Consider the following 25,579-nt stretch of genomic DNA (forward strand, 5'->3'; position numbering starts at 1 on the left):
AACGTACAGAGCTTCTGCGTAAACACATAGGATGACCACAGAGCCAAATTTGGCCGTTCACTTGTTTGTTCTGTACAGCCAACCGGTGTTCTGGTCGTGAAAATTTCCACCCCCACCACACTGGTCGTATGTTGCTAAGCCGTGTTTGGTGTGCTCCGCCAACGCACCTGCTATCCGAATCGTGTGGTACCGATAGTGACCTAGGGGATGCGTCATTCTCTGCAGATGTGTTCTTTTCATGTCTGGGCGCGTCCTGAGGGCTAAGATACCATCCAATAATCTTTACGGTGGGTAGCAGCAGTCGCTGGTTGATGAGCCCGAGCCGCGAAAAAATCGTCATCCACTGGAAGCCACATAAGCGGTTCATACGCCATTTGGCTTGGAAAAACCATCCAGGATGCCCACCTATGCCTGTATGTAATAAAATCACTCGATTCAGGTTGACGTCGAATCGTATGTAAGAGTGGTTCGCTCGAGTAACGTCCAGTCACCAAGTCGACGGGACGTCCTGCATTGCTCCTGTCGCCTTCTGATAAGATACCAACGTTGTGACAGCTTTGTGAAATGCACTGTCACTGGATTGACAGTGACCAAAAGCGCGAGAAGTCCAACACTGTGCCCATTAGCCGCACAATGCTCTCAGCTGCAAAACATTTACAAGTATGGTAAAGCTTTCTACGCCAAAATGTTGCGTTTTGTTGCTTATGTGCTCAAACCAAAAACCGTCCTAATCTACGTTTATATTTTTGCAGCTCACCGAATTTCATTGTTCACTGAAGCAACCGTTCCTCGGGCTGAAAAGACTTGTGGGATAATTTCCCAGCATCGCTGAGACCCCAGGATGCCTAAATGGGGCTCAAAAGTTTGGACTGGTACTCTCAAATCGATTGCCCGATTACTTTAGTCCATCAGCGACACGTCACACACGACACACGAAAGTTCAACTCCACCACGTTCCTACGCATTTGATTTTGCCGGGTCAGCGACTTTATTTAGTTGCCACTCCCACGGACCTTTTCATGATGTCATGTCTAATTGGTACCACCACTGCTCGTTCACAAGCCACCACAAGTGGCTTGCTCTCAGGTAACCCCAGGATGGTGTCATCCTTGTTCATGGCCCGTTAAGTTTGAGTAACCCATGCATTAAATAGCGTACACAAATCCTTGTTTCCGGAAAAGTTAGTGAGGTCAGGATGAATAACACCTGGATTGAAAGAGATGAAAGTATCCGAAATTAAAGAAAAAGCATTGAATTTGGAATGCGTTTGTCAAATACAGTCAGTCAGTTTGCCATGAATTTGGGCAAACGAAGCCCCAGTGAGACTAGTCGGTTGACCGTGATAACGACGATTAGGTAGCGAAAAACTTAGCTAGGGGTGATATACTTTCGCAAACTATCAAAGAGTCCAACATGTGCACGTTTGGTAATGTCTTCAATGTTGGGTGCTGAAACCAAGTAAATTCTGTGTTGCACAACAGATAGGATGGGACTTGCAGACCAGACTTAGCACCGTACCTGACAAGTGGTGCATAGTACATGAGGCCCTGAAGTCAGATGAAACAGGTATTTGTCTTAGCAAACTACACTGGTTTGTATACTAATTTGGTTTTGAGGGTAGACGTATTTGGAACCCAGCTGAAGTATCGGGATGGTGAATCGTCCACATTCATAATGCAAACTACTTAAGACGATGGTCTACCGATAAATCTTGTTGTTGCCTTAGAGTAGTTTCTCTTACGAGTAACACTCGTCTCGTTTTTTCTCCTTGGGAAATCAGCCTTGACCCAAGAAATAGACTGAGCTCTTGGAAACATCCAGAAGCATTAAAAAATTTGCTCGTCGTATCCTGTTTGAATGCAGAACGAAGAGCAAAAGCACACAATACCTGATGCTTAGTCGAGTTATCTCTTGTATGATGGGAGGAGTACATTCTGATGGGTTCATTTTCACAGATTCTACTGTCCCCAGGTCTGTTTTCAGTCCTCTCATTTGTTTCATCACGTTTATCTACTAACCTCTCCTACAACACTCATCTTTAACTTCATCGCAAACAAATCTCAGTATGTTGTGGTGACAAGTTCTGTGTTTGTTTGTATCTGTTAGTACTATGCTGGGTGACCGTTTGCTAACGTACCCGGAAAACCCATAATGACGATCCACTCCATGAGCAAACGATTTACCGTTAGATTATCTGTACCTGGAGGTTGAATGTTATCCGAAAACGTGTGTGCTAGACAGTATTGTTTTTTGTCTAGCCCTATTTGTTCGTGGGCTGCCGACCGCTGGCATGCATAATAAAGTACATAGCATATTCATGGTCTTACATTGGCGCTGGGTCTCATTAGACACGACACGTTGCATTTCACGCCATGCTGATAACTTCACTGCCTCAAATTTTTGAGGTTGGGATTCCTATGGAATCCACTGTAATTCATGGGTGAAAGAATGTGCTGAACAGGTCTTATGCTAAACCAATATGGCGTCGATTCACATATAACCACCACACTATCTAACGTGAAAGTTTTATTCGTTGATTCTGCGGTCAAATTTAGTGACTATGGCCGTCCGGTCATACTCAACTTGAGCTAAGTTCCAGCAAGTTGTCTTTAGGTGCAGGGTTTTACAAAATCGATTTGCATCTGTAAAGCTAATGAAATCAGGAGGGATTGAGAATAAACATCGTTAGTTTCGGCAAAATATGTTTGTTTCGCAATAGGCCCTTCAGTCGACCTTAGTGTTCCCCAGCCTGTCTGCGAGCATAATAACCTTTCTCAAACTCTCTGAGTAGTGGGAGAATTGGCTTCATCCCGAAAGTGCATTAGTCAAACTTAGATGTTCTGTTAATAAAAGAAGTGGAGAAAATAAAAAGGGCTGTAGTACGGTGTTCCAGTCAACAGCAGTAATATAGGCTACCTTGGAAACTGCAATTGTAAGAAGTACATAGCTTATCCGAGTATGGCTTGGTGCGTCCTGTTCACCTCAGTTAATCCGCCAAGAATCACGTAGCAAGATGAAGACAAGAGGGTGAGTTCAGGTCCGGGTCACCGAGGTGTTAGCATCAAGGACATTCGCTTCGACAACCTGAATTCGAATCCAGGAATTAGTGCCTTCAGACTGACTCCTTTCCTCTGTCCTTGGAAAGTCTCTACACGTGCCGTCTTATGAACGAAAATACTCACGTCTGTTTAAAACTCTTCAACAGCTCACGACCAGTTCCGGCCTTCCTGGGGCTTATGAGGTAGGCACGGAACCCGAGTTTCCGTTAGCCTTATTTTCTGCTTGTGTATACGTGCTATTTCATCGGCAGGCGTCGTAAAATGACTAGCTTTGATTTTTCGGCAACTGAGGCTTTTTCTGTATTGTAGAGTCATTACCAATGGTGCGACTGAGTCATGTCCGCTACTGCCATCACTCGTTGTTTTGTGGAGTTCTGGTGTTATTTTCTGGGCGGCGACATTCGTTGGTTCACCCTCGTTGACAAGCCCGCTTCCCGATCGGTTCCACTTAGTCCTGTTCTGAGAGACGAGTCTTGTGCGGCGCGCAAAGCACATGTCCAAACAACATAGTCTACGGGTCGCGGTTAGCTGGTTCATCGATAGGCGCCTCAGCATAGCAGATACGACCCTTCCAGCAGATTCAAACAATGTTTCAGGGACGATCATACTTGTTCAGGAAAGTTAAGGCCATACAGATATCATGATGTAGAACAAGAGTAGAGTAAAATGACCTACGGACACCTGCATGGTTGATTAATGGCTATCCGAGAGCCCAATACAATCTCCACCGAATAGGTTTAATACTTCGCGTTTAGTTTAAAGGGAAATTCTGGGAAATCGGTACTGGAATTCATGTGGGGGCAAAATCCAAGTTTACTCGGAGTTTTTTCCTTGAAAAATGAAATTTTCGTCACGATTTACCACAAGTAATCAAACTTAGTTCATTTACTATTCAAGTGTTCGAGTGGTTCAAAGATACATCTTCAATGAAAGCGATGAAACTTTAACCGATTTCTGGAAATTCAGGATTCATTATAAACCGACGGGTGGACAAGCCTACAGGGTTGAACGCAACGTTCAGTGCATAAATTACATGGAGATACCATTTAATACAATTTCATACCGTCAGCTTTAGAGCAAAGGAATAGTGGAACTTCTCAGAAGCCAGATGCCATCAAAGTCCAAAAAATCACCAAATACGAACGCAGAACTATGCACTTCTTTTTTCTTGTCAGTCATTGCACTTTGTGCATAATAATATGCAAGTTTCGTCACCAAATAGGGTGACATCACATTTGCGCAGTTGAATGGGTACTTCATTTCCACTTGCGTGCGTCTTTTGATACGATCGACAAGGTGTCTCATGGCACTGTTGGTGCGCCTACGATTTCCGCTGCATATCTTGCATTCCTTTTGGGGAATATATATGTATGTATATTATATCCGAAACGGGTCTGATGGTCGGGTTTGCTTGATCCAAAATATATCTGCGCATAGCAGGTAAACCACAGGTAGTTTTTTCGGGGCCAAATATGGTGCTTCTTACAAGTCATTCTAGCCGATTTAAACTTGAGGGAATAAGGTTGGCGAACAAAGGAGCCTGTTGAAAGTCATCAACCTGCCAAGGCATGTTGGCGTGAGAGACTGTTATTTCACGCCAAGGCGCTGGCCTAATGCACAAGCTGTTACAAATTTAAGTGAGGTACCATATTTTTGCCAAAAAGCCTAACACTGCCGTCGGAGCGACATTTATTACAGCGCCATCTCGGTGGAGGTCCATAGCCAGGCGGCTGACCAGTAGTCGTATTACTACTGGTACTGTGTTGTGGGGAGTTAGTGATTAGAATTCAAAGCAAACCTACCTTTGACAGGCGTTGAGAGAAACTAATCTAAACGGTTCACTGACATCTGTTGGTTTGGAGTAGATGTGTTGATGGCCAGCGGTCCCTAATCCATCTAGGTATATTTGCTCATAGGTTGCACAAATTCGTGTGGGTGTGTCTTTTCGAGAGGTACGCCTGTGCTTTAGTATCGACATGCCTTATTCTTCAAGGCGTTTCAGGGTTCTACAGACGGTCTTCCTTCGGGTCCCACTACCAAGCACTACAATTTTCAATATTTGAAACAAAGATTACAGTTTTCCACACTTACCCAAGGGCCGCCACAATAGCGAAATTTCGGCCGTCATTGAGTTCAAGTTCCATCCTCCAATCGACTGTAACTAAATTTCCTCGGAATGTGATTATCACTGGTTCGTTTTACTTGACATATCCGGTGTAGATGGTTGTGCACGAACTCGCACTTGGTTCCGCGGATCCTCGCTCTTTTGAGAAATTCAGTGTTCGGGATTTGTAACGTTTTTACGTGGGCCTTGCAAGTGTAGTTTGTCGGGCTTTCCAATGTTGTATCAGTAGGATGTCCACGTTTTGTTGTCATGCAGCACACTGCAACCCTCATGTCCATGTTCAGGTGGTGATTGCAGTTTTATATTTAGGTTTATGTAGACGACAGAAAACAACCCCTTTTTCTAAACATCCAAGCATGGAGTTTAATGTCGATCATCGAGTCGGTAGACAGGCTAACACCGAAATGGCGAAGGTCTTCAAAACACTATGCCGCGACGTATCTGATATTGTAAATCCGGGGCAGGTTGGTTAAAGACAAGTTGTGGAGCCATTGATGTTCAGATCAGCGTGAGACTCTGCCGTGACAAACACTGTGGTTAATAGCTGGAAACTTCAAAATAGAAACAAGGCACGCTTATCCACAAGAAGTAGCATCCGCACCTTTGTTTCACCCATAAAGGTCCGGAGTTTCGTACATGCCCCCTAGACAGCACTAGATTCGTACATCATCTTTGGAAAAGTAAAAAGCATCTTCTCGAATCACTGAAGTGATGGAGACCGGAACGCAGAACAGCTCTACAAGCTTCTTAGAGTTGGTGTTGCCTCATGTGCACGTGGGTTAAAATCTAAATTAGCTGAGCTGAAGCAGTTGCCGAGACCCTTTATCATTTCTGTGCATAAATGGCATGAAATTTCGTTACAAACAAGCGAAAAGGACAGAAGTTGACGTTGGTTGCATCATTGCTCTCAGGGGCAGATTTGGAGTCGATTTTGGTATCAATGTTATAAGACATAATCACTATCCTCAGCAACGCTGATTATTACATCATATGCTCTACATTCTCCCAGCCGGTATCCGATACACACATGACTGCACTTGGTAACAGTGTAGATGTGTACCCACTCACCTCTTGGTGTTTAAACAACTCCAACCATATTCCAACAGCGTAGGAATACTACGCTTACTCGTACAACAGATCAACTAACCTAAATGTCTCTATTATGTTTAAAGCTCCGCAGTCGTACGATCGACTGCGTAAATTTCTTGAAAGTGTATTCGTTATGGTGGATTTCATTCACGTACTCCAGCTGTATGGAAGACCATACGTGGCACGTCACCCACTGCTGACATTGCCACCCCTAGGTCATTTTTAGGTATCATCAGCTACTGGCCGATTGTACACGAAATTAGAGCTGCCATCAGTCAGTACTTGCCATAAGTACAAAGTAGACCGCGACACCTCCATGTTGTTGTACTTCTGTCAGACTAAATCCTAATTGTGTTCGGACTTCTCAGATCCTGAGGGGGACGCAGATGCCTCATCGCAGTCACTTTAAACATCTAGAGCGCTTACGCTTATTGAGAAGAACTGCGTTGAAGTCCGTAGAGAACCCTTGATTACAATTGTTCATCTGAGAAAGAATATGGTATATAACTAGTGGACCACTTTCTCGCCTACTGACTGATCTTCAATCTTTAATAGCAAAAGTTGTATCCGTACAAAAGTACACCTTAGCTTTGGTCTACTGCCTCTCTCCGCAGTTGTTTTACACTGGTTGAGCCGGAGAATTTGGGCAATTATACACTATACAGTTGTACATTCAGTTGCAGTACACACATACCTAAGTCCTAACTGATGCAATTCGTGCTATATACGTACTCACTAATATGGTCGACAGATTTGGACAATGCACTTGAAATTTCTTACGTAAATGTTAATGGGACAGAAGCCCATAATTGCATCCACTCTCCTTGTACCATTGGTACGTCAGTTATCTATTCAAGTCTACATTTTCCTGGCCTGGTCGTCATCCCAGTTTCCCTCAAAACTTGCATTTCAAGTATCATCCTGGTCACCTGACCATAAGCAGGATGAAGTCCAATTCTTTGTCAAAATTTTTAAAGTCCTACTTCGCATGCATAGGTACGTGTCACTCAAATTAAACATCGTTCACCTGCACCATTTTCCTATTGCTCAGCGGCCCTTTGAGAGATCCCATCCGCCGGACACTTTACTCGACTGTTCTGCCGCAAAACACCCACAGTTCACACACCAGTACTAGCTAATCGTTCTGTAAGTGGGTGCCATTTTAGCGAAATACACTGATTTGTGAACAAACTTAGTTTTTCCAAAGACTCACCTGGAACCCAGCTGAATCTCTCGTTTATGAGGTTTTTAGCTATTTTGTACCATTCCTCCAAAATGACCCTCGCAAACGCTCATATATGATTACCCCACACGGTCATGTGTTTTGTCCCGTTAGTAGTCTTTTTCTTTTGCTCGATAGAACTAAAAGTGTTCCTGTTTTACTCAGAGATCACTTAGTTTGTACTACAGTCTTCTCCGCAACCTATTCTTCTCTATCAAGGCCCTCTCATCAAAAAGGAGCATCTCGCCTTGGTCCTGCAGATTTTACCTTTGTATTGATTGTCACTCATTTAGAAAGGACCGGAAAATCACTGACACTTTCGGCCCTACTAATACAAAAACATGGACGATGTTTTCTCACAAATCGAGCATTGCTGACTCTTGGCGCAGTCAGAATGTTCACTGAGCTCTAAAAGTTACCTTTAAGGTACATTCCTGATACTACCTTATACGGTTGACAGATGAATTTCACGTAACTAGCGGCGATCCCGTGGGTTGCGTGCGTTACAGCAAATAACGAGATCCACTATAGGGCCAGGATGTAGTATTGTGGGCTTAGTGGTTCAACGAAAGCTAATTTCTGGATAGTTGGTCCAGCGAAACTGTCCAAGTAATGTCACAGCCCCCCACAGGTAAAATGGAAGACAGCACAGGATACTGCTTAAATGAGATAAAGCTGTAGACGATTGTCGATGTCACAGAGCAATGAAGCTGCATGACTTTTCACGCGGTCTTCTGAAGAAAGATTGGTAGACCACGTGGGTTTCAGTAAGTACCCACGCGAATCGCACGGATCAACCTAGAATTGATTGCCGTGTCGCCGAACGTCCTTCCAAAATTCATAATACTGTGCAAATTCAATCTGCTTTATACCAGCTTAATGCAAACCAATCATGCTTGACCACTCTCTAGCTTTGGATTGACCTTTACGTTTCCCAGACTGCCTGCTTACAGCTAACCAGCCAGTTTTTGATGTGTCTGTGTACAGGAAGCTAATTCCCTCCGGGCTGTATTTGAATTATTTATTTCAGATTATAAATTATATACAGATTATCATATTATATATTACATATATATATTTATATATAGATATTATCATATCATATCAATGAGAAGTGGACTATTATGCAGTAACTGTTTGGCATGGGATGCGGAGACTGCTCTGAGGAATTCACGAAAGCTGACAAAATTAAGGTTGCGAAAGAGATGCGGAATCACAGCATCCACCCAATAGCCTTCAGTGAGAAGGCAAGAGATGAGTCATGGACCAGACAATAGACCGGAGGAAAATCTGATTGATCCTGCAGATCCTTACAATTAGTAGACTGCTGAACAATCTCGTGTTTCGTTCGACTTCAACATGCGCAGTTTTCAAAATAGACAGCGTAGGAAACAGCGCGCAATCTGTCTTAGGGATCCTACTTTCCAAAGCAATCGGGCCGATTTGTTACGTGGACCACAACACACGCTTACATAGAGTTGTAAGCGAGAGTGAAGAGTGCCCAGCACAATGGAGATGCTCATTTTCCACCCATAAAACAATAACAGAAACTAGGATGAGAACCAACGACCGAGCCAGACGTTCTCGCACAGAATCAAACGATCTTGTAGGAATCGTCTCAACCAATTCGAACATGACATTTGAATTGAGAGTATCCGCATCGAATTCGGTGCAAATGAAGTTGGAAAGATTGAGCGTAGTGCGGAAAATCTATTTTTGGTTGGGCCATGATGGGATAACACGGTGTCAATATACCGAGGACTTTTGGCATCTTCATTGACAGCAATACCAGATTACAATGGCGCTTAATTGCCGTAATCGAAGTGTCTGAGGCCGGAGTAACCATTGAAATCGCAGATAGCGGCAATGCGCGGCGAACAGATCTGCGATATCTTAACAATGTGCCCACAGAGGTACCGTTGGAAAGGTGGTGAGGGGGATGAAGAAGGGTACTACCACACGGCGGCTGATGTGGTAGGTAAGTGATCCATCGTTGTTGGTGGGCTGGGATACTCCCGGGGTGACTACACCTAGACAGGACGATTGTGGTCCTCAACCGAAAACGCAAACTCAAGACAGCCGTAGCTGGCGTCAGACCGCCAAAGCAGCTTACATTTTTAAGGAGCAAGTAGTTACACATGTTCCAGCCCCTAACCTGGATGACCAGGAGATTGTGTGCGTCACGCCTCCACCCATTGACCAGCCCGGTATGAGACATGCACACTACCGAGTGTGGTTCAACGGAGGTTCACAAACCCCACATCGCACTAAGGTCCATTCTGCTCGTCACGGCATACACAAGACAGTGCAGCAAGAAGTCTATTGTAATCCCTAAATAACTTGCATGCGTTGACGGTCTGCATACCTGGGTCAGCTGTGACCAGAACTAGTAAGGTCAGACGAACCGAACGCGCTGACTTCAACCTCAAGCCAGTCAAATGACACCTTGTGACAGTAGACACCATTTTGGCTTTCTTCCGCTTTTCCTATGTCACTCCTGAGGTTCACCCGTGATATCGGAACGTGGAGAAATAGGCTTTGGTGTCCAATCGGGAAATAAGGCGAACAGCCCGGGGAAGACGCCTCCCTGATGAACCTCAAAAAGGTGAAATCCGTAGGGGACTAGCAATCCTATAAGTAGTGTTATGCAGAGAAAACTTGGATAACTAGGTAAGATCATTCCAACTGAAACAGCAGGCGGTCTGAGCAGCGTATTCAGTAAAAGAATATTAAGAACCAGGAGTCCATCTTCATTCGCAAATAAGTTACCAGTCAAATGTACAGCATGAAAATTGTTTTATACGTCTCAATGAACAGTCCATTCGCCTTCCGGAACGAAATGGACCAAGTGCTAGTCGATACAGTTTGGTCGCTCACTGTAAGCTCTGAACTTGGCTTCACACTACAACAGCCTAGTTCCAGCAACGCAAACTAGTGTACGACCTAGCTCTGAAATGGCTGTATTCGAGTAACTATGGAACAAAACTCGCTTGGACCTTGAAACAGCTAGAATAGTTTCAAGTGGAAGAGTCACAGAAAGCGTGGACCTTCCGGTAGTGTGACGGTTTGTGTGCCTCCGCGACCTACTGAGCTATACTGGAGGGCCTCCGTATAATACTAGCAGTCTCTCATACCAGGTTGGTCAATGGTTAGAACTCTGACTACCAGTCTCCTGGTCCTCCAGGTTGGGGTTTGGAACATGTGCCGGCTTGCTCTGCAAGAAATGGAAACGTACTTACATATCTCGCCAGATACCGCTGCCTTGTGGTCAGGATTTGGCTGAGGACCTTAATCGGCCTTCTGTCTAGGTCTGGGTGCCCTGTCAGTATCCCACTCCACGTACAATCATGATTTCCATACATACGAATAAACGAATGTCACATGTGCCGTCGCTTGGTTCCATCACCCGGATCGCCTTACTTGCTGCACAGAGTAGGGCGGGCAATCCAAAAACAGGCTACTGTAATCAACATCTATGCATTATCCGGCGCTGACATCCTCAGACAACTCGAAATCTACCTTCAAGCCTCGACGCGTAGCTTATAAACATCAGCAGTTGTACGAACGGCGTACTTGCCGTAAAGTAGTTCTGGATGCAACAGTTTCGCTTACCGATGATTTGGGGAAGTGGGGAAGATAATTCCGCATTGAAAAGATGAAAAATATAATCGTTCAGCTATAGCACTCTTTTGGTGCTTAACTACCATGCCACCTGAAGGAAGCACGAGGGTTGGGATGATGCCAGGTTGTCCAAGCCTAGAAAGGAGCCGAGATGCAAAGGTGGGTTCCAACCACGAACCTTCCGGTCGGAAAATTCGCGTTCCGACCACTGAGCAATCTGCGTACTGGAGGCGGGAGCTGATAAAATTGATGAGTAAATACTGGGTTTTCATTGGGAGGATAGACAAGGGAGCAATGTATTAAACATAATATCTTCCGTACACAAAGCGATGTCCGTCAGGGGTGCCCAATCCCTCCATCTCTTTAACTTTGTGGTCGATGAGATAATGAGATGAACGTTGGAATATCTTCAAACCCCGGTGTTCAAATAGCCGCTGACGAAAACCTTGCCTATCTGGAATATGCAGACGGCACTAGTCTGTCTTCGATAAGGCGCAGGTTTCTGCATGAACTGACCAAAGTCGTTTGTCCTTCGGCATGCATTTTGCACCCACAAATTGTAAGGTCATGCTCCTGGATATGCAATCACTGAACACGCCGCTAACAATCCAGGTGAGGGAACTGGAAGTTGTGGAGCGTTTTACGTAGCTTGGAAGTGGTATTGGCTGCGACTGCAGTATGACGGGTGAAGCTAACACACGACAGACACAAGGCCTGTGTCATGTTTGCTAATCTGAGACACCTATGGAGTCAAAGTGGTTTATCCCTGAATCTCAAGGGACGTGTGTGAAACTTGGCCTGTTCGAGCAACACAGCTGAGACGTCTTCAGTTGTTGGACAACCGTTGTCTCATAACTACAGCTCATGCGGGTTTGTCGGCGAATCCGTATCGAGGTAATTAGAAAGCGAGTGTGTCTAGCACCAGAAGCTGCGTTGTTTAGATCATGTATTGCGTAGACCGAACCATCATTTGCCGAAGAGTGCAGTTTCCCGTGACCTATTTAGGATGGCGGAACAGAGATATGAAAGAAATTACGAAATGCTATCGGTTTTACTCGCCTTTCAGGATAGGGACCTCGTGAAACCCTGGTCGGATGCGCTACAAGATATGGCTGCTGGTCGATGTCAGTGGCGTTCTTGTCGTCAGTTTCTATCCAGCGTGCCCGGATGAGTATCTCAAAATCATCACTGTTATCAGCTGTAAGAACCGTGTACTTGCCGTACAATGAATGTAGCTGCCACAATTTCGTCCACCGATGATATGAGGAGGTGGGGTCCCATTGCCTCCCAGGGGGATGCGGGAACATCGCGCAGTGGGCGATATATTCGGTCACATATTTGCTAGTTAGGGCGCGAATTTACTGCCTGGAAGGTCCATGGTTCGAACCTGACCTCCCCTGTGTAGGCTTGGGCAACCTGACAGTATACCAGCCTTCATGCTTCCTTCGGATGGCATGACAGCTAGGCACCGAAAGGGTGTTACAGCTGAACGATTACCTTTCTGTTTTTTTACACTTGCTAGTTGATTTAAAAACGGGTTCAAGCTAGAGGTCAAAACAGGCTTCTGAGACGACAAAGGCTGAATCAAACTGAAATCGCAATATCAGAGCACAAATTATTCAAAACAAGTGCCATTCCGATTAGATGTCATCTTCGGTGTTCTACCATGTGACGGAACTTAGCAAAGCCTAAGTCTCATTCCTATACTTCTCGTTTGGTATCATTAATCCACAATCAAATAGCCTATGAAGCGAGTAGGAATAATCTTCAATTCGCGTACGGTAACCACCCAAAGAAAAATCCATACATGAAAAAATGTGGACCGTACGTTCGGATAAGCCAGTCTTAGGGTCAGCAACATGATAAACCGAGCTGAACTGCACTAACACAGTGGTTAAACTGATGCCGGATAAGGAAGGAAACCGATGGTATTTAATGCGTGCTGTTTTGACCCACTTATGTCCTGATATATTTCGTTTGCATCAATGCAAAACACAGATGTGACCCTGTGAGGTCCACTTCTGATTGGTTCCTCTCAGAAGTGGGTGATATTCCCGCAAAGAGATAGAACATATTGTTTAAGGGTCTGAGGTCAGTAGTCTGCAGACCATTATGACTAGGTTTCAAGTATGTGCCAAGCTGTCCAGTCATTCGTGAAGTATTTGCTACTTTCTAGTAGGAAGGATGAAGCGGCCTCTAGGATGTCTCGACCCGCGTCTGCCTATCAACTATGATCAACTGCGTCGTTAGAACATAGCGCTGTGCAATTTGGTCTCAATGCCTGATCTCATAGGCGATACACAACCGGGACCGAAATCGCGATTCCTTTCAGGATGTGAAACTGCCAGTCTTTTTCTTCAAAGTTATTTTTAACGTCGGTCTATCCAAGTAATGCGTGCGGAAGAACAGAAGTAGATAACCAACTTCTAAATTTGGTAAGTTGTAAGCATTACCTTAAATATCCAAATTGATGAACATTATCGAAAATGGAATTGAAAGTAGTTCAATAAAAAAACCAATAACCCAATGTCCACATGGACGAATGAAAGCAGACGCTTTGACACACTACAACTCTTCTCTCTTCGGCATTCCTTGCCTGTCATAACCAACAAGCCCATCGGTGCTTTCTTTGGCGAGGTACTTCAGCAAGTCTTCTTCCTCACGATTGCCCTGTAATGTCGTAGGTGAAAAAAAAAACAAAAAAACTCACCTCGTAGGACTTAGGATTATTCTTGGCGTTCTTTGGAACAAAGTATAGAGTCGGAAAACCTGTGACTGTGAACGGACTTGGAACGTCGTTCGCAGTGGCATCATAGACCACCAAGCTCAAGGTGGGCTCGTTTTTAAGAGTCGTCGCCAGGCTTTCGAACTTCGGCATCAGCTGCTTGCAGTGACCGCACCATGGAGCATGGAACATAATGAACACATCCTTTTGAGGGTTGTTCACCACTTCATCGAAATTAAGTGCGACGGCTTTGATGGCCGGGCCGTCTTGTTTTGTGGGGATGGGTTCCGACTTTAGGTATGGTGTAAGGGCTCCTGACTTGAATTTAGTCACAAACTCGACGAAAGCGCCCGGCTCGTATTTGCCCAATTTGTATTTCTTACCGGCTGAGAAGATTGCAACAAAAGGAAATTCTTCGGCTGATTCGTGTCCTAGATCAGCCAGTTCATGGGAGAAGTCTGCGGAGTAAGAATAAGCATAGGTGAGCTTCGGTGGTGTGTCTTCCAGCGTCTTGGCAAGTTTGATCAGGCGGTTTCTGTAATAGTTCACTCCTTTTGGATGTTGCGCAATAGAAATGTTGTTATACAAAACAAGCAAGTTATCTTGAGGAAAGAACTTTGTATTTTCTCGTGAGCGGTAACCTACGAAACCAAAGCTGGAAAATATTAGCTATTACGGCATAGACAGTACCCATGCTTCATGATCCAGTTCTTTAGTTCAGAAGCAGAAAGATCCCCATCGTAAGAAACAGCTGATTCCTCCATTTTCGTATGTAAGTTCTTTGGTCTAAGTAAACGTACACGGCTGAAGTGAGCATGAAAATAGGCAAATGGAGAACATACTTGGAGTCGCTCAAGTCTGCAAGGGAAGGGTCGAACACATGCCCAAAAATGACGTCATCCAACATTTCACCCGCTAGATCAGTAAATGTTTTGAGCCAAGCGTCTGTCTCCGACTTCGCATAAGTTATTACAACAGGTTGGTTGAGTGCTGCTTCGCTGTCCAACAATTCCTTCAGTTTGTCGGGAGATAATATGCTCTTTGAAGCTGGTTGTGATCGCTGGTTCATGAACCGAATAAGGCCATCTAATAAGGTGAGAAACACATTAAGGATGACAGACCTTTATCTCTGGAGCCTGAATAGTCACTAACAAGATCACCGTTCTTGAAAAACTTGAGTGTAGGATAGCCACCCACTCCGAATTTGGTGCACAGACTCTCTTGTGTGGTGCAATCCACGCGAGCGAGTTGCACATTCTCCTTGGAGGCGTGTAAAACTTTAGCAGCTGCTTCGTAATCTGGTTTGAGTCGTTTACAGTGGCCACACCTATAAGACGAAGAATCAATGGACAATAATGAACAGCAAGTCATACCATGGAGCATAGAACATAACCAAAGTGTACTCTTTCTGCTTCACTTGGGTATCGAACTGGTCCGCAGTAAATTCTCGAGGTTCATGGGCAAGACTAAGCCCAAAGAGCAGGAAATACGTGAACAGGTGAGGTCGCATTATGTTTGCCCAGAGGCTTATCTGCTTACCGATGAAGCAGTATACCGCGCTGAAACAGAAAAAAGGTGGGCGTTAACAAACGGATAACAAATAAAGGTTCGAGGAGGAAATTCTGATACATTGTACGGACAGATATTAGCAGAGAATGAACAGCCGAAAACCTGACTTTGGCGAGATCTCAATCCTCTATAATACACGGTTAATAGACGGCGGGAAGATCCTCGCAGAAAATATTTTTTGTGGCTTGGACCAAAGGTCTTTTAAACGTGTAAAGCAGCAGTAGTTTTTTTCATGCACTGAATCAGCGCTCTGCATATGAAGTTAACTTACACTGAGGATGACAGCTTTTATCGAGGGTTGCCCTTAGCAAGTAGATGCCGGTTTTATAGCAGGTGATACGGATGCTTTGCCAGGGCGACTAATTGCAGAAATCCATGTTGGTGGGGTATTCAGAGATGGGGCGATTGCGAGTTGAATCAGCAGAGCCCTCAGAACTAAACGACCAAGACCGTACCGAATCCGATCCATGTCGACCTCCTAATTTAGTCTCAGATACGCTAAGCCTGCCCACTTGTGCATTCAGATCTCCGGGAACAACCATGATATCCGGGCTTTTAGTTCGCCGCAGCAACGCACTCGGCATTATGAAACCTTTCTTTGACTGCGTCGATACTGCTGTCAGCTGGGCGGTGCTGCGACCGAGATTAGCCAAAATTTGGGGCCGCTTGCCGGTTTGGCATCAAGCCGAGCTCCGGTTGGTCGAAAGTCTGGACCCAACAGCTAATCATGACCCAATACTAACCAAAGCCGGTTGCCAATGGCACATCCAGGCATCAGAATTTCCATAACCTTGTCGCAGCATACACTTTATATACGACGTGCTGGTTCTTGGCGTAAATATACGTTGTGCACTTTGGTGGTTGCTTTTGACCAAAACCTTAGCTTGAGGTTCAGACTGAGGACTAATCTGAGGAAAATACCGCTATTACAGTCATTAGCCAGTAGTTTGTCTTTTCCACAAGTCTCTATCCAAGGAGACAGCAATTGCCAATGAGACTCAGTTGACTGATGAGTGCTTTCATGTTTCGTTGCAGTCATCAAATCACGATCCCTGGGTCGTCTACATCCGATACAAGGCTGGATGAAGACGGCTGTACGAGGCAAACAGTCTCCTGGTATAGAAAATACATTGCCTATCTACTGTGACCTGTGAAGCGAGATCAACTGATCTACCGCGTTAGAGTGAACTTTCCCAAGAACCATCTAGCGTACCTCAGCAGTACCGATCTGCTGTTACCACCAGACCCGCATAACGTCTCAGACGCGCCAATGGTGAAACCAGGTCTTCGAAGTTCCTCCGCATTCAGCGGCCATGTCACTGATTCATAAAGTATGACGGTTCGGATAGCGGCATTGTACACCCTACACCCTGACGTCACATGGAGGCCGCAAATATGAAAGATTGGCAAAAGCTGCTCTGGTCTTCCTAATTCAAGAACCGATTTTCTTCGCCAGTTCGCCGGGATTTATGGAACTGGCCAGATAGACCAACCTAACCTACTACTGAATCAATCGGTCCACCTGAAAGCATAAGGTTTGATCCCACCCAAACTTGCAGTAACACTTCACAAGTGTGAAGCGCATACCGAAATCTGCAGCAGGACTGTTCAGGTTAGTTGAAATAGTCTGAATTTCTAAACAGTCTGATCGAAGAGCAATAACATCGGCGAACTTAATGTACGTGAGCGAACGTCCCAGTTCTTTGATCCCCGAGGTGGAAGAGGCACCATTTTCATCACCAAAGACACCAACATTACTGATGACACTGTTTAGTTTTCATTAAGCGCAGCATCCATTACGAGCTTAAACAGGAAGGACGAGAGAGGATACCCTTGCTTGACACGACTGGGTGTATTGAACTCGAGGCAATCTGACGTATGCACGCCCGTGTCCACGGAAAGACGCATACAGAGCCTTTATAAGCGACAAGGATTCAGAAGGGTCACTCTTCATTGCCAGACACTGCCACAGTTTCTGACGACTGACTGCGCCAGGAGCAGATCCGAGATCGAGAAATATATCATTATTGGTCACCGGAAGGAGCGGCGCAGTTCCAATGCTTGTCCCGAAGTGAAGATATGATCGATACAAAACTGGCCAAGGCGAAATCCTGCTTGATTTTCACTCTGCTGCACCAACCTGATTAGGATATTACAAGAGAGCATCACGGAAGCTACGTTCACTATACTGATGCCCCGGTGGTTTCCGACGTGATGGCCATCAACCAACAAGTCCCAAACCAAATAGACCAGATCGCCGCTAGTTATCGGTGGCGACGGTTGAACAATACAAGCCTCTCCTTCTGGAACACCAGCATGGACCCCGACCATACACCTATGCGCCGATGCTTTTCATTGCGCTTTTCATGTCTATGCGAAACGAACACACCTCACTTAGCCGTTGAGAAGCTGATGGACCCAGAAACCAAACGGGAGCTTCAGAACTGGCTCCTAGAACATCTTGTGGATCGTCCTACGTCAGACATTAACGGGGCTTTGCTGGAAGCCCGGCGACAGATTCCCCCTGACCGCAACCACAACTCAACCCAAAGAACCAACCGGCTCCAGATAAAACTGAATATCCGTGAGAACCTGAAAGCCTGGTGGGTTCAGAAAGCCGAGGAAATGAGAAAGGCAACCAATGCCTGGAAGGTTCGCAGGTTGCACCACTTAATTCATTAAAATGGTTCTCGGAAGCCTCTTGTCAGAGGAATTATCAGGGGCCAGAATGGTTTTCTGATATCCAGCATAGAACGTTTGGATTGCTGGGCACAGTACTTCGAACAAAAGCTCAGTCGGCCACTTGCTTCTTCCATTCCGGACTGTCGGTATTCAACATAAAGGTGAACTGTGAAAATTACAAGCATCAGCATAGAAAGCACCCGAGTGTACATCTCTAGCATGGGGTCCTCGTGAGTAATTCAAAGCCTTCAAGTGAAGAAAAAGAGTGAAATTGCACTGGTACTAGCCTACAATAATTATTTTAAGGTGCCTACACCTCCAGGCACTCATTCAGGCAATCTGGATAGAAACTAACAAGAACATCACTGACACCAGTTAGTAACAATATCTTGCAGTGTCCCCAACCATGCGCAGTGGGTATCACACAATCTCCATCCTGGAAGGCGAGTAGCGCCAATAGCATCCCAACATTTTGTGACCTCTTTCATACACCTCTACCAGGTCAAAGGTTGGCCATTTCTCTGCTGCCCCACTCTGAACTGGGCACGGAAAACAGCATTCTCCGGGAAACCATATTCTTCTAACGTAGTACATATCCTAACCAACACAGCTTACGATGCTGGACACACTCTTCAATGGAAGTCCCCGTTGCACAAGGAAACAGTCACTTTCTAATTGCCTCGTTAGGGATTCGCCTACAACAATACATACGAGCTACCGTTATGAGACAGGTTAAGTCTCACAGTCGGCAATAAAACAACAGGCATTGAAGCCTGATATACGTGTCCCTCGGGATTCAGGAATACAGCGCGTTGACGTAATAGATGTCCGGAGTTAGCAACTGCGACCCAAGCCTTGCACATTCATGCACTGACCTAATCTGTCACACTAAAATCAGACCTATTACAACGGCCAAGATAGGTAAAACGTCCCACAGCTTAGTGTTTACTAACTGCATGTCCCGGAATCCTGCTTGCTGCTGTCGAGTAAGTGTTTAACAAGCCACCATAAGGCGATGAAACACAAATGATCCCGACAGTCTCGTTACCCCCGGGATCAAGCTTATCTCCCTATGGTTACCACACTCATTACGAGCCCCTTTTTGTCTGAAAATGGGCACTATTGCTGACCCTCCCGTTATCTGGGACAGCCTCCTTTACCCAAACACAGGCAAACAGACCGGACAAGTACTGCCTGAGGACTTCACTCCCATCTTGAAACAATGTGGGAAAGAGATCATCCGGACAAGGAGCTTGGTGGCGCCCGAGAAAACATATATGGTCAAAATACTTCGAGGATCTAAGGATTTCTACGTCCACCATCTGCGGTTCTGTGTCATCGTTCAGCTGTGGCACCCTTTCGGTGCCTAGCTGCCATGCCACCAGAAGGAAACACGAGGGCTTGGACACTGCCAGGTTGCCCAAGCCTAGGCAGAGGGGGCGGAGGTCGGGTTCGAACCACGGATCTTCCGGTCAGTAAATTCGCGCTCGAAACAATGAGCCATCTCGCTCCACATAAATACATTACCTTTTTTATAAAACAAGTCGCACGCGTGTTACAACCCTAACCTGGAAGACCAGGAAACTGTGTTCCTCAGATATTTAACCATCAACCAACCAGATATAAGACTGCGAGTGTCGCGCGGACACCCCCAGTATAGCTCAGTGAGCCAGATCATTACAACCCCACTCTCCTCTACAGCTGTCCGTCAACCGTAATAGATGTGGACTGAATGAACGTCCATCAAATGTTAGACGTGAAGTGCAATCACGCGCCTCCCAAGCCTGGTGCCACTTTAAGTGTGCGAGCCTACAGGACGACCAGATAAACCAATTATCTAATTCTCCTGACCCGTTTTCCGCGTCTGCCCCTATCTTAGGGGCATGATGCATTCCACTTTAAACTAGACAGCTGCAAAAAAAGAAACCAAGTATTCACTCCTGAATGCAAAAGACCATTGCAAATGTTTGGTTTTAGTCGGGATGCCGAAAAAAACTGACACTTCTGGAAGATACAAATACAAAAAACTAAGCGACCTGGGTTGAAGTCGATAACGAACGTTCCTCTCTGAAAGAGAACTTGGCGCTATCCATTCCGGGTCCATTGGCTGCCAAGAAGGTTATCCAGCTCACTGATGCGGCAGTCAAGACCGCCAAGGCGTCTCTAGTAGACGGGAGCATGAGAGCAAGTTCTCCAGAACAACCACACCAACAAAATTGGCACAGTCGCTCCTTGGTGGGTGCGTCACAAAGCCTGAAAACGGGTCCGTTCACGCAGAGCGGTTACGCAGAAAGAGAAGTAAGCGAACTTTTAGGCTTCTAGTCTCTCTTTCCTCGCTGAATGCCATACGGAGGATCATGGCGCGCATTCAAAAGGCCCATCCAATATAAAGCCCATATTCGAGGACCGCCTTACAGAGGCGCGAAAACTGCGGCACAACAGTCCTAGAGGCGAGGCACATAACAAACGTCCGCTTGACTAGAGTTTATTTGGCCCCAAACTTACGGCAAACCCGATGATAGTTGTATACCCTCAAATGTTGTGCACTCTCAAAAGAGTAGTGGACGGGGAAGGGGGCTTAGTGCTAGCTTACCACAATCATTCCGAGGTGCATAAACCTCCAGACGCTCACTCAGACAATCTGGATAGAAACTGACAAGAACGCCACTGACATCGGTTGGAAGCCACATCTTGTAGTGTCTCCAACCAGGCAGAGCAAGGATCACGCGGTCCCCATCCTGGAAGGCGGGTTGAACCGACAGCACTCATGCGTTTCGTGATCTCCTTTATATTCCTCTGCCCAGTCAAAGGTCGGCCACCCCTCTGCTTACGCTACTCTGAATTGGGCGTGGAAAACAGCACTCTTTGGCAAACGATGGTTCGGCATACGTAAACGAGCTTTCTAACTGCCTCGTTACGGATTTGCCGGCACCAATCCACACGAGCGACGGTCCTGAGAAAACGATTGTCAAACACCTGAAGACGTCTCAATTCCGCTGCTCGAACATGCCAATTCTCACAGCCATACAAAAAAAACAGCCCGTACGGTAGCTTGATACACACATCCCTTGAGATTCAGGGGTAAACCACTTAGACGACATAGGCGTCTCAAATTAGAAAACAAAACCCAAACGTTGCAGATTCATGCATTCATTTCATCTGTCACACTACAATCAGAACTAATACACCTTCAAGACAAGTAAAACGCTCCACAAATTCCAGTACCTCTCCCTGGATCGTAAGTAGCGTGTTCACTCCATCGAAAGTAGGCTCTCTGATCGTGGACACAGTCGTCCCGCATGATCTGATAGCCAAAGCCGCGAAACAGACAGCAGCGTACTGAAAATTCCTACATACACCGAATTGGCCAGTAATCGCGGACGACCTGGGAGTCCACATAAAACAACCTGAAAGGATTCGGCGTCTTCTGGAAAAGGCGCCTCAAATTTTTTTTACACTTCCGCACTTCACTTCGCGAAATGTGGAACTGCTGTAAATAAGAAACCCGCCAGCGGAACATACGAAAACAAGTCACGATACTAATCCTCACCTGGAAAAACAAAAGTGCCACTTAAGTACAAGAAACCTACGGAGATGTTATCGCCAAGATGGATGCTAAAACGGACTTGGGTACCTGGCTCTCTTCAAAAATGTCCTCACTGCTCCATGAGAAATCCTCTCAAACACATTCATCGTTCGACGGATAATTCGGCGAACCTTCTTCGCACGGACTTCCGAATGCTTTATATGAACTACGTCAGAACGCTTCTTGAATAAGCCAACCAGATTGTTTAATCAGGACGCAAAAAGGACGTCACCCTCATTGAGCGTGTCCAGCGAGCTGCCAAGAAAAAAGTTGCTGGCATCGATCCCGTGGACTATGAAGTGCGTCTTACGCTGTGTGATCTCTTTCACCTGGAGTATCATCGCTTCCGAGGTGACCTGATGCTTACCTGTGTCCTGTTTGAACAGAGGTTGGCCAACAGGTTATTCACCATCGATCCATCTAAGATTTTCAAGCTCAGAGCGCAGTTTTATCAGGAAAAGTTTCTCACTTCGGGTAGTTGGTGCGTGGGACAACCTTCATCCAACGGTTGTCCGCGCTACATCTTGTCCCGAATTCAAAGCACCATTAGACGCTTTCTTATGCGAATCCTCGTGCTGACAAACATACTGCCCTCAAATAGCAGTGCTACACACTTTTTGCTTGTGCATTTCAGGTGAGTGGTATAACAGCTGAGCGACTTGTGTGAAAGCCTTGATCTTGTGTACAAAGCCATGAAAAGTTCCCGAAATTGACAATCATGTTAACGAGTAACGAATAAAGATAATCCCACGTGACCTCAATATATCGGATCCCAACAAGCCTCAATCACCCCAGCAGGTCTTCTATTAAATCAACGCCTTAGGAAGCAGGGTAGGAAAAAGCCCATTAGACTGCAGTATAGTGACCGTCATGGAATTACCAAGGGGTAATGATCCTCTGAAGATAGGGGTCACTAATTTCTGTGGATGGAAACGGAATGAACGACCATAAGCTGAAGCTCAGTAAGGTTGTGAATTCTCAGTACTTACGTATAAATTCAGCGAAAAAACCGGCCGCGGTGCACTAAAGCAACAGGCTCCGCACGACCAGCGTGGCACTCTAAGTGGCGTGCTCTGATTGGATAATGATGTGAACGGTTCCATTGTGTTAGTGCAGTTAAATTCTACTATTCAGTTCATCCCTGATCTCAGCTATTCGCCGGGGTGCTTTCACCGGTCGTCGCAAAACGACTGCGGGCACCGGCACAAGTTCTTTCTCCAGTGAAGGGAGTCACAGTTACAGTTCTTCCTTGTTTAGTGGCATCATTTTGGAAAAGTACTCCAGATTCGCATAGGCACCAGTAATGGATGGGGTATATTCAGCTCTATTCTATAGAATTGGTGGAATTGTCTACCCAGCTCAAGTCCCCCGCTAAACACTTGTGGAGATTCGCTTGTTGGTTCAATTGATACCACAATGTATGTTTGCTCGCACTGATAGGAAAACATCAACGTCTGAGCACATGTACAGCTTGTCGTAGACCCCTTCGGCCCAGCACCACATGTGTTGAAGCCCTGCCTCCTGACCCATCAAGAGCATCAAGCGGGATTTGGTCAGGCAGCAGGTGCGGTGTGCCAACCTACACACTGTTAGATGCGAGAACAACATAATACCCGTACACAGTCCACAGTCCGGGATTTATGAGTTGTGTTTAGATCATTTGAAATGCCATGTCCCAAAAAACAGACCTGTATAGTAAGGAACGCGCCAGATTCCGGACATGTGAGGATATATGAGGAGTTCTCCAAAAACTCGTTCACAGTGTTGTCCCACAGCGGTGACTAACCCCTTTGGTACTGTTAATTTCATGAAAAAAACAAAATCGTACTGTTCAAGTACATGAGACATCGCCGGAGAAACAGGCCATCCGCGTTCTCCTTGAGGGACAGAAACGGCGAACCGACAAATGACCCGACAGTGGTATCTGAGTTTTACATAGAACACTATGCGTGTCTACACTCAGCCCCAGCGTCCTCGTCACATCCACTCTTGTCAAGGCGAAACTACGAACAGCCTCCAACCGACTTGGTCTTCACGGTGGAAGACATTCATCAACTCTGGCACAAGATCAACCCATTCTGCGCGTTGGAGCCTGACGAGGTCTATCCAAGGTTCCTGAAGGAAACGTCCTCCACACTGTCCAATCATCCACACCTGTTGTTTCGTCGGTCGCTTGACGAAGGCCACCTTCCCTCTGCTTGGAAGGAAGCGATTGTCACGCCCATCTACAAAACTGGCGACCGAATATCGCCCGGCAGCTATGGGCCTATAAGCCTCACTAGCGTGCCGTGCAAGGTAATAGAACGCATTCTGAAGCGAGCTATCCTAGATCACTTTACTTCAAGCAATCTGATATCTCCAGCTCAACACGGATTTCTCCCAAACCGCTCTTGCTTGATAAACATGCTCGTGTTTATGGACAGCTTAACCCAAGCCAAGGACGAAGGACTCATATCGGACGCCCTATTTTTCGACTTCTCAAAAGCATTTGATAGGGTTTCACACGTCCCACTGCCCTATAAACTCGAGTCCTACAGGATCCAAGGAAAAATCCTTCGCTGGATCAAGGCGTTCCTATTAGACACATCAATATGAGTAAGGATAGGTTCGACGTACTCTTCTCCAGCACCGGTCTCCATTGGAGTTCCACAAGACTCCGTCTTGAGACCACTTCTGTTTCTGATCTAAGTCAACGACCTCCCAGACGTTCTTGCGAGTCCATGTTTACTTTTTGCGGACGACCTGAAATCCTGGAGTTACAATGCCAGTGCCCTCCAAATGGATGCAGATTCTGTCAAACAGTGGTCGTTGGACTGGCACCTCCCTCTGAATGGTGAAAAGTGCGTCCATATGTCGTTTGCACGGGATTCAGCGAATGTCTTTGTTATGCATGGTGAAAAGGGACCAGAAAACATAATGGGTATAGATGCCAAAAAGGATTTGGGCATCTGGGTCTCCTCAAACTCTTCCTTCTCACTGCACCATGAGAAATCGGCCCTAAAGGCATTAGCCATTCTGCGGATGACCCGACGCACCTTCTCCCGTATTACTCGAATGGACTTCCAAATACTCTGTGGGGCCTAAGTCAGATCGCTCCTGGAGTACGCCAACCAAGTTGTCTACTCAGGACGCACGAAAGACGCCGCTCTCATTGAGCGTGTCCAGCGGGCCGCCACGAGAATGGTTGCCGGCCTCAAATCCGTGGATTACGAAACTCGTCACGCGATGCTTGATCTCTTTCCCCTGGAGTACCGTGGCCTCCGAGGAAACCTAATTCTTAATTATGCCCTGTTCAAACAAAGCTTGGCAAACGGGTTTTTCACCGTTGACCCAGCAAACGCACGACGGGGACATAGTAAGAAAATTTTCAAGCTCAGAGCACACACATTCATTAAACAAAATTTTTTCTCATTTCGGTTAGTGGCTGCCTGAAATGACCTTCCTCCGACGGTTGTCCACGCTCTTTCTAGAACCCAGTTTAAGGCACTATTAGACATTTATTTATGCGAATCCTCGCGCTGGCCAGCATACTGCCTCGCGCTGAGAACATAAAGAGCAGTTTAACACCTTTTTTCGCTTGTGCCTTTCAGGTGGACGGCAGCCACTGACCGAGAGGAAGAAAAGCGACCCGGAAATCTTTGGCAAGAGCCTCGATCCAGTGTATAATCCGTCAATCGGTGAATCAGTGACGTCTTCGACGCCATACCCCATATCAAGGCTTTCCTCTTCGCGGACGATATAAAAACCGCGAACAAATTCCCCACCTCTGCAAAATCCCTTGCCTTTCCCAGATTGAGCTACACTTGGATTCACTGACTCGTTGGTCAAACGACTCTGGCATAAACACAAAATCCTGTATAACTTCCCGCCCCCGCTACTCGCCGCGGCGCCCCCAAAAAAA

The 25,579-nt window shown here is 46.0% G+C and overlaps 2 protein-coding genes across 2 annotated transcripts in view; one reads left to right on the forward strand and one right to left on the reverse strand.

Moving 5' to 3' along the window:
• Window positions 1–13,684: 13,684 nt before the first annotated feature.
• Window positions 13,685–24,000, reverse strand: T265_12601 (hypothetical protein; the record flags this gene model as incomplete). The annotated part of the gene is made up of 7 exons (XM_009164522.1): window positions 13,685–13,786; window positions 13,827–14,496; window positions 14,532–14,645; window positions 14,684–14,927; window positions 14,963–15,168; window positions 15,215–15,400; window positions 23,690–24,000. Coding segments are annotated over 7 exons (1,833 nt in total), but the record flags the coding sequence as incomplete, so codon positions are not given.
• The window catches only part of T265_00665 (hypothetical protein), a gene marked incomplete at both ends in the record, with an annotated part of 61,878 nt that continues 54,121 nt past the window's right edge, over window positions 17,823–25,579 (forward strand). Inside the window, 2 exons of the mRNA XM_009164493.1 lie at window positions 17,823–18,013; window positions 23,541–23,973. Coding sequence (XP_009162757.1) covers window positions 17,823–18,013; window positions 23,541–23,973 — 624 coding nt within the window. The remainder of the gene's footprint in view (window positions 18,014–23,540; window positions 23,974–25,579) is intronic.

The sequence above is a fragment of the Opisthorchis viverrini genome (genome assembly GCF_000715545.1).
Source record: "Opisthorchis viverrini unplaced genomic scaffold opera_v5_6, whole genome shotgun sequence".
NCBI classification, from domain to species: Eukaryota; Metazoa; Platyhelminthes; class Trematoda; order Opisthorchiida; family Opisthorchiidae; genus Opisthorchis; species Opisthorchis viverrini.